Here is a 10,680-nt window from a genome sequence, read left to right on the forward strand (position 1 = left end):
TAATAAATGAAATAAAAAATATAAATTTAAAAATTATTATTTTAATAAAAATTTGTCATTGCTGTTAAAATTGAAATGGCAATGAAAAAAACTGAAAAACAGTTGAAAGTAATAAAATTAAAAAATATATGTTACCTACTCAGACTGAAGTATTAAAGTATAAATCAATGTAAAACGCCGTGAAAAATATTATTGACAAAATTAAGAATTAATTGCAATACACCAACAAAATGATATAAGTAGATACGAATGCACCTTCGTTTATCGTATTCGTGTTTCTAGTGACATTCAATGTGTATCATGGTTGAAATATATATTAATAAATAAATAAAAAATATATATTTCAACCATAGTGTGTATGTTCATGTGTGTATTCGCCGTCACGCCGAGTTATAGTAAATATGTTATATAATAATGGAAAAAAAAATTGAATTCAACATTAAATAAACAAACATAATAATAATATAATAAAAACATAAAAGCAAATCATATTACATACCGGTAAATAAAAATATTTTGAAAATAACTACAAACAAACAAAAACACTTCGTCGAACTCCGTGTAAAAAATGATTAAGTATTCTATCTCAATAATTTATTTACTTTGCGAGAATTTATTTTATTTATAAATATAAATTAATAATTAAGATTAAGACCTTTTTACAAAACAAATTTAGTAACATTTGTCATGTTAAATAGTCCAGTAACTCCAGTTATAAACAGACATGTTTATTTGTCGAAATAAATTCTCGCAAAGTAAATAATTTATTGAGATAGAATAAATTTATTTAAATGTAATTTACTTGGCAATTGTTAATGATAGGTATCACATCTTTATAATGTTAAAGTTGACTAGATTTTTTTGATTTAGCAATTTTTTACACGGAGTTCGACGAAGTGTTTTTGCTGGGATATAATAATATATATATACAGTTTTATTAAGTTGAATAATGATTACAATCAGTATGATCCGGAAGACATCCGTAATCAAGTACATATTTGAAACAATCGACGTGGTTACCATCCAAAGCTGCACTACACGCGTATATGTGCCACGGGCAATTATTTTCATGTGCATACATTAAACACTCCAGGTGCCCATTTGCCGCAGCATGATAAGTCGTTTCCGAGTCCCACGGGCATCCATTTTCTCGGGCATATATCAAACACTGCAGTTGTCCATTAATCGCAGCATGATAACAAACGTCTTCGTTCCACGGACAACCATTTTCGTGTGCGTATTTTAGACAGTCCAGATTTCCATGCAACGCAGACTGCATACACGTGATTTCGTCCCACTCGCATCCATTTTCGTGAGCATATTTAAGGCACTCTAGTTGTCCATGTCCCGCAGCCATGACACACGTTTCTGCGTCCCACTCGTATCCTTGTTCGTGGAGAAACCTTAAACAGTCCAATTGGCCGTAGCCAGCGGCTGTCGAGCACGTCATCGTGTCTACCCGACTTCCATTTGCACATGCGTACTTTAGACAAGACAGATGGCCCCTGCTCGCTGCCCAGTCACACGCTGAAGGAACGGACGAGGACGGAGTGTGCCAGGGGACGCCGATTGAGCGAGCAAACTTTAAACATGTTATATGTCCGTGAAACGCGGCCTCCTCGCATATGTTGAAAATTAGTTTATCGTTACTAGGCGAATAAACTTTGGCAAACATGGACTGTCTATCGCCCAGCGGGTTGAAACCAACAGCCGTGTTAAGTCTCAATATTTCAAAAATCGACAAACAACACTTTTGTATGTCGATCTTCGGAACTTCCATATTTTTATAATCATTCTGTTGGGCTTTGTTACATTTGAGGTAGGCAAACTTCAAGAGGCTGGGGACGACATTTCCATTATCGTTGTTCGCCATTGTAGCTGTATTTTTCGATAATTTCAAGGACAAAAAGTATCAGCTTGCGCCTGCTGTAAATTTAAAATTAAAACATACATTATTATGACAGAAAAGTCTGCAAGATGGCCGATTCTATTATTTTTATGGACCTAACGTAGTTACTAATTATTGTATAAATATAAAATATATAATTTTACAATAAACTGTTGTATGTGACAACAATGAATAAAGCATATACCTAAAAAATTATAGACAATAGTCATGAACAATTTAGGCCAATGAAGCAAATGAGCTGAGACAATAAAATGTATAATAAATAGAAAGCAACAAATAAATTACAGAAAAAAATCGTGGTACGGGAAAGTACCACGGTCAGGGGACATTTATTTGTATTTTTATAAATAAAGGTTTTTAAGCGTGTTATGAAATTGTTTGTGTTTATTAAGTATCCGTAACATAGTGTGCGTATACATGCAACAGTAGCACGCAACATTAATCGTAATCCACAGCCTAAAGATTTTTAACTCGGCTTTTGTGTTTTTTCGTATCGATTGCGTACCTTAAAATTGTTGTCTATTCCGTATTGTATGTGTTTGTGTGCCGACACACCTGTTCACATCATAAGTTTATGGTAATTATACCTTTTGAGTTACTCTTACGTTATGTTAGGACCGTTAGATTCATTATTTTGTTATTTTATTATTAATTTTTCAATTTTTCATTTTATACTTCATTATATTATAGCCTATAGGTTTAAATACATAATTATAAATGTTAGTTAAAATCGAATGTAGGATAATTTAAGTTGTTCAAAATTATTGTAAATTTAAATAACATATTTTGATTACTAAATCAAATTTTTATCTTTAAAATTAAAACATTTATTTTTATTTTTAATGGATTAAATCAGTTTTTGATCAATTGTTACTCTGTTCTCTTTTTATTCTTTCTCTTTTAATATGTAATATTAGTAATAGAAATTTAACTCCATCTTAAATTTACAACCAATTGATAAAATAACCGATATCTGTATTTTAAAATAATCGGAATTCGTGGACTTATGTAAATGTGTTAAATCAAATTCAAGGATTATAAGTTCATAATTTTTATTACCTAGGTTAGTAAGATATTTTTGAGGGATCTTAAAAGTTAAAATCAACAGATATAGACGACAGTTAAAATTATGAACAAAAAACACATAGTAGGTATACAACAAACATGTAGGTTTGGTACATATTAAACTTTGATGATTGATAAAATTATTAAATTCCAAGCAGATTGTTCATTATTAGTAAACGATACACAAGCTCTATCCCACATTAAAAATAAGTGGTGTAAAACATTTTTATTTATATTTTAGTTTTATTATGATTATTTATATTATTATTGTATTTTTGGAATATTTAAGAGTTTATAAATCAATAAAAGATTGTATTATGTAATAATTGTATTATTTTTTTTTTTAAGTATTTTGTTTTATTTTAACAATTTATATTGAGCGTAAATGTCCTTACAATTAATTTTTACATTCTTAAAAAAAACATAAGTAACATTAAATACAATTTAATGACAGATTTTTAAAAAAATAATAATAAATTATTATTGCACTTTATTGATATGTACGTAGTAATAGTACTTTAAATATTAAAATTATGTATTTAAAGCATTCGAATTATTTACCAATTTTTTCAAAATTTTTTAAGAATTTTAATAAAACTCTATATCTTGAACTTTTTCTTATTCCCCTTGAGATGCATCAAAATGAGAATCTACTGTAATATGTTTTAATAATCATATTTTTTTAAATTTATATGTAAAAAAAAATGTTAACTAGCAGAAATCCACAACTACAATATAAAAGACTCGTGAATTCAACAAAACAATGGATACAAATAAGAAGTTATTAACTATAATAACTTATAAAGTTATAAGAATAAATGTATATTAAAATTCAAAGTGATTGTGTACATGGATGTATTAGGTATATTACTCTTCCATAAAAAAACCTATTATTAATATTATTATTTATTATATTTTTTAATATTTATAATGTTTAAAAACATTATTTATAAAAATCATATAACCCGTAATAAACATATTATCACAATTGGATTATGATTATGAAAAACAAACCTCATTTGTCATTAGTCATTACTCATTAGACGTATTGAACGTAAGAACAAAAATAGTTAATATGTTAATGTTTAAAAACAATAATATAAATATAAAAATAATCGTATATCTACACTATTCTTTTATTAAAAAAAAAATTTATTAGAATATAAAATAAAATATGAGGGCATATTTTAAATTTATATAATGGACTGTTGTATGTGCCAATACAGCATATATTAAAACTAATTTAAACAATATATTGTATCGGCTATCTGGAACAATTTATTTCCAACTCGTTCTCTAAAGAAATGATTACCTATATTTCGGAGCATATGCCTAAGCAGTTTTACATTGTGTTATGAATATTATATTAGTTAATAGTTACCTACATTTTTATTTTGTTTGAAATCCTATCACATATATATTTTTCTAATTTAATTTTTACATTTCCAATTATATTAATGATATTTTATTTGATAAAAAATAAAAATAAAAATATTATTCAGGTATATATTATCAAAACCATAGACGATTACAATTATTAGATTAGATTGTCCATTATAAAATATGTTTTAAATGTTTTAATGTTTAACGTTTAACAACTTATTATTTTACGTATATTATATTGAAAAAAAAAATTATCATTGCTGTTTAAATTGAAATGGCAATGAAAAAAACTGAAAAACAGTTGAAAGTAATAAAATTAAAAATATGTTACCTACCTAGACTGAAGTATAAAAGTATAAATCAATGTAAAACGCCCTGAAAAATATTAGTGACATGCACACGTACACATATGAAGGATTAATTACAATACACCAACAAAATGATATAATAGTAGATACGAATTCGTAAAACAGATATAATATTATTATAATATTCGTTGTCTAAATACAAAATATGTAATTAATTTTATTAGTGTTTAATAATAAAATATAAGTAATAAAATAATAAGGGTTTCTCAAACACTAAAACCATATAATTTAAAATTGGTGGAAAAAGTATGACTTTTTTTAATTTGACAGAAAAAATTATTAACAAATAACGGAAAGGTAATTTTTAGAGAAAACGGGCTACACCCACTACACATTATCAATAATATTACCGTAAAGGGGATTGGAAGCGGTGATTTTCTGTCTTACACACGTGGAACATAGGAAAAATAGCTATACGCACCTAACAAAAAGTAAGGTACTAGTTGTTCGATTCAAAATATGTAAAAATGATTCAATTGGTATACAAGTTTACTTTGCATCGGACGAAGCATATTTTTAATAATAAAAATTGACAAATTTATAAAATTTAAAATATTTGTTCTCATCAAAATATTTATTTTAAACAATAAAACAATCGAAAAAGTGCTTCGACCGATGCAAAATAAACTTGTATACCAATTAAAACATTTTTACATATTTTAAATCGAACAACTAGAAGTACCTTAATTTTTGTCAGGCATATATCTATGTTCCTCGTGTGTTAGACAAAGACAGAAAGTCACCGTTTCCAATTCCCTTTTAATAAATAAGGTGGTTTATAACATTGCGGTGTTTTGATAGAAAAAACACAAGAGCTTTTATCAGAATGAGCCACAATGTCTAGCAATAGCTGTGTATGCGTATAATGCGTTAATGAATAATTATAATATTTTATTATTTATTAGTATCTTAAATCTTAATTTAATATTGATTAATTAAGTTTGATATAAATAATTATAATAATTGTAAATACCTATAATATATTTAGAGACTCAAATTATGTGCAATACCATTCAAATGGCCCAACATATCATTATTTTAATTACTTATACAATATCTAATATTCATACCACGCTATTTTTTTAACTTATTTCAAGTTTTTTCGTTTTCTCTGTTGGTTAGATAATTTAAAATAATACATTTAAAATAGTATGTGTTTTAATTTCAATTAATTAGTAATTTGCTCTTTTATAAGAACTTAAATTAGGGAACTTATAATTTACTATTTTACTTTTCAGATTTTGATAATAAATTATAATTAACATAATGGTCATAATATCATAGTACATTGCAAATAATATTTTATTTTTTATTTTTATAATTTTAGTAAAGGTTGGTCGAACTGAATTCAAACTAGGAATTTTTAAGTTTTATAATATTGTGGTCATCAGAAATTGTTATTACAAACTATGCCATTTCGATACATAATACGACCTCGATGGACCAACCCACCGCCTGTCATGTTAATGGTTTTGGGATTTTGTACATATACATTCTTTTGTGTACAAGGTACAACTACAGTTTATTATAAAAGGGTTGGGAAAGTAGGTTTATAACGGGCACTATATACTTTTGTTGCAATACTTAATCCTGTTTGTGTTGTGTTACTCGACCCACATAACCGTATTGTATTATAAACAGTATTTTTTCATTTATATAAGAAAAGACATTTCAATGGCTTTTCTGAAAGGAATCGAAAGTGGTCGATTTCACTATCCCTGCATATTGTTTATTATACAAGTGTAAAAAAAAATTTAAATGTACCTACCACCTACGGTCGATCTACCGACGTTAAACGAATATTCTGTACACTTATTTGAATTTTGAATTCGAAATAAAAGGTACTTGCAATTGACAATTTGACAAGACCTTTTATCAGAACGAGTTACAATGTCTAGCAATAACTGTATATATCAAATTTAGATCAATGAAGCAAATGCGCTGAGACAACAAAATTTATAAAATATTTAAAGCAACAAAATGGTAGTACGAGCAAGTACCACGGTTTGTATGGGACATTATAATACAATATGTTTTTATAAATAAAGGATTTTAAATGTGTTATGAATGTTTGTGTTTAAGTATCTATAACATCTTAGTGTACATTATACGAGACATTATATACTGCAGACTCAACCATATTGTTAGACTTGTTATTTATTTTTATATACAACCTATCTTAACATAAATATCGTAATTTGTAATTAAATTTAATATAATGGTTACGAATATGCGATTATATGTATACTTGCAAAACGCGAGTATAGGTACGGGAGTATAGTATGGCTTGTATAATATTTGTTCGGTAGGTATGATTAATGTATTTGTAACTAATATGTAAAAAAAATTAAAGACATAATGTATTTTTCATCTCTAATATAATAATGATAATGATATTGGAATACATAAATAAAAGCCTGCAGTTGCTAGCAACTATGGTAAAAAATATTATTTGTTATAAAAATAATACGTAAAGCAACTTTGATTTTAAAAATCAGTTATAATGACTGTTAAAACTGTCCATTAAACATTAAACTATATAATTCACTCTATTGATCTCAATAATAATACTTGTTGAACTTATACTAATATTGTATTAAATTAGAGAATATATTTGTATTGAATATTTTAGTAGGTTGTAGACGGTAGTGCATATAACATATAATATTAAAATATTAAATTAGATAAAATGAAAACAGTCCTACCTACATAATATTATATCAAGTCTGTTTACAGAGGGGATGGGTTGAACATCTAACCATTGTTAGGTGCATGAATTAAAATTCTTCTAAACCTCCCTCCCCGATATTATAATTAATAATTCAATGTTAATATTTATATTACTGTAATGCACAAACGTATGTTTAAAAATACCGTTGCAATAGTGTATCTTTTCAAAATGACATAATAATATATTATTATTGCATTAAAGAATTATAAATAGAACACAATAACAGTATTATATTATTTTAACAACACATTAAACATTTTTAATGTGAAATCATTTATTACTTCACCTTGTTAAATCCTTTTTTGTATTAAATATTACGTGGAGTTGGTTTTAAATAATAATAATAATAATAATAATAATAATAATAATGACGTTTCAATCTCGTACGCAACGAATGATTTCTCTAGCAAAATCAAGCAAGACAAACAATGCTCAGCAACTAATTATTTCAGTCTCGATGGTATAAGTGCCTTTAATAATAATAGATAATATTATACACCAATACCAGTGGTCGGCAACCTTTTTGTACTCTCCGGCCACATTCACGAATTAAAAAGAGTTCACGGTCCGCGGACCGGTCAAAAATAAAAATTCGTGTATTCTTAAATTATTTACTATGAAAATAAATACTGTCCAAAACTTTAAAATAATGAAATGTAAAAAATAAATTTCTAAAATTTAAAGCGGGCCGTATACACAATAGCGGCGCGGGCTGCCGGTTGCTGACCACTCTAATGTTGTACATAATAATAATTAATAATAATAATATCACATTTTTTATATAACAACGCAAATAATACTAATAGCTAAATTTTATATAATTAAGTATACCAATAATAAATTTGTTGTACTTACTGAATTTTTTTATGTAGATTCGCTTATAATGATGGAATTCAGTTGTGTCTTGGTCTCGTATACGTGCGGACAATGCAGCATCTTCATGAAATGAGCTGTGTTCTGTGTAGTGTACCAGCACAAATAGCTAATACCATTTTTGTCACCCCACCAGATGTTTGCCCAAATCATATTGGACATCAGGTACCTGCTATTTTATATTCTTATTGTACAAAACCATATAATATAAATCCTATATTGTGAAAAATATATATATAATACTTGTTAAAGTATTTTAAATGGGATGGACCTGTTCAAGGCACGTTAACCGTCTCTATACAATACGTATAATATATATACCTATATGTATGTATAGGGTGTTTCAGAAATCGGTATGAATTTAAAACCGCGATGACTGTATAAATCAATGACCCGTCTCAGAGGGCGGACATATGCCGAGGGTTATTTTTCATACATAAAATGGGAGATGTTTTCTGAGCCGTGTGTGCAAAAAAATTTAATTTTTAATAAAAATGTGTAACTTTTATGATTAGGTTTTTTTAATTCGTACTGATTTTGATACACCCTTTATATAGGCATATAGCGTGGGTGTGGAATACATCTATATACATCTACCTTATAATAGCATTCAATTCGACCCTAAAATGATCGTTTTTTTTTTTCAATTTATATATCTTTACAATCTGCGTAACAAAACCAACCTAAAATACATACAATGCACAAACTGCAACAGAATAATAATAAACATTATAAAAACTGGAATGAAATTAATACGGTATAACTCGACGTATACCTACTATATTAATTTATTATTATTTACATTTGTGATGGTTTTTAAAACATATTATTACTGTTAGAAATGTATGTAACCATTGAAACGTGTTAGAATAATCTAAGATCCAAAATCCGATACATATTTTCAGAAATAGTAGAACTAATCAAACGTTTTGTTCTAGCCTCTAAAGTAACGTACATTTATGTGCCCTCAATCCAATAAATAAAATTAATCATTAATTTTATACTTATATATATACATACTAATTATTAATCAATATATACCTATACATTATATAATATATTACCAATTAGTTAACCATTAATTATATTCAACATTACGTTTAAGTTTTTTATATTGAAAAGTAGGGATGTCTTCAGTTGTGGGATACTGTGATGGGTATGAGGAGGGGGGAGGGTAAAGGAAAAATCGCTCATCGTAGTTTTTACCTTTTTTTTAAATATTGTCACCCGTTGTATCTTTGAAGATAGTTGCATCTACCTTAAAATTTAAATTCTTGGTATGTTCTCAACAAGAAAATGTAATTAATTTAATTAATTCTTTACCACGTTCACTTAAAACTATTTTCATAATAAATAAAAGCATGAGCCACAACAACTATACATACAACGTGTGTAATTATACTGAAAAATACTTATAAAACGAATAATATTTGTCCAAATTGTATTTTATCTTCATCAAATAATAACATAATAATATATATGGAGAACAGAAAAAAGTCTCGGGGAAATAATTATTGTTGGTACTTATTAATAATTAGTTATAATTAGGGCAACAGATGTTGTTGCATTAACAAATTTTTTTCTACTTTTGCAATATATTGTTAAGTACGTTTTAAATGCTTGTCGTGTAAGTACGAACTATAATCTAAAAGTTTCAAGTGCAATTTTTTGCAATTTTTGCAATTTTTGGATTTGTATTGAAATTTTATTGAATTTACTTATTTATATACAACTATTTTAGTTATACCTATAGTAGACACTGAACCGTCGTATCCATTTATGTTAGCTTATAAAATAAACATAATTTCAAGTTTGTAGGTATTATGAGGACGTTATATCCACATGTTTTGTCTCTGTCTAACTAATGTAGATCATAGCAAATTTGCGTTTAGCAGATTGAATTGTATGCTGTTAGCCTTAATGTTAGAGTCAAATTACCTATTATCAAACTTAAAGGTAATAATATTATCTAGGGCATCTCATAGGCTTTTATTGATATTTTAATTTTTAAGCGAGTTACGAGCATTTTAAAGTTTTAATATTTGACATAACCATAACTCACTTAAAAATTAAGATATCAATAAAAGCCTATGATATGTTCTAGATAATATTCTTACCTCTAAATTTGATAATAGGTAAATTTGCTCTAATATTAAAGCTAACGTCACAAAATGTGTTCGGCTGAACGAATATTTGCTACGATCTACATTAGTAAGACAAAGACAACATATCCGGGTATAACGTCCTCTTAATACAGCACAAAAATAATTTGTAAAATATGACTTTAACAATTATTATGCGTTATATTATTATAATTTGATCTTCAGCTACTTCGAATAGAATACTGAATT

At 26.9% G+C, this 10,680-nt stretch overlaps 1 protein-coding gene across 1 annotated transcript; it reads right to left on the minus strand.

Annotated features, from left to right (window-relative positions):
* Positions 1–872: 872 nt before the first annotated feature.
* Positions 873–1,920, minus strand: LOC132927575 (uncharacterized). The gene has a single exon (XM_060992125.1). It carries the CDS (start codon positions 1,871–1,873, stop codon positions 938–940), a length of 936 nt encoding a protein of 311 aa, XP_060848108.1. The 5' UTR covers positions 1,874–1,920; the 3' UTR covers positions 873–937.
* Between the last annotated feature and the right edge of the window lie 8,760 nt (positions 1,921–10,680).

This window comes from Rhopalosiphum padi, chromosome 3, assembly GCF_020882245.1.
Source record: "Rhopalosiphum padi isolate XX-2018 chromosome 3, ASM2088224v1, whole genome shotgun sequence".
NCBI lineage: Eukaryota > Metazoa > Arthropoda > Insecta > Hemiptera > Aphididae > Rhopalosiphum > Rhopalosiphum padi.

What these genes read in the sequence shown, in the direction of transcription:
- LOC132927575 (XM_060992125.1), bottom strand. Translation starts at nt 1,873, where the DNA reads ATGGCGAACAACGATAATGGAAATGTCGTCCCCAGCCTCTTGAAGTTT.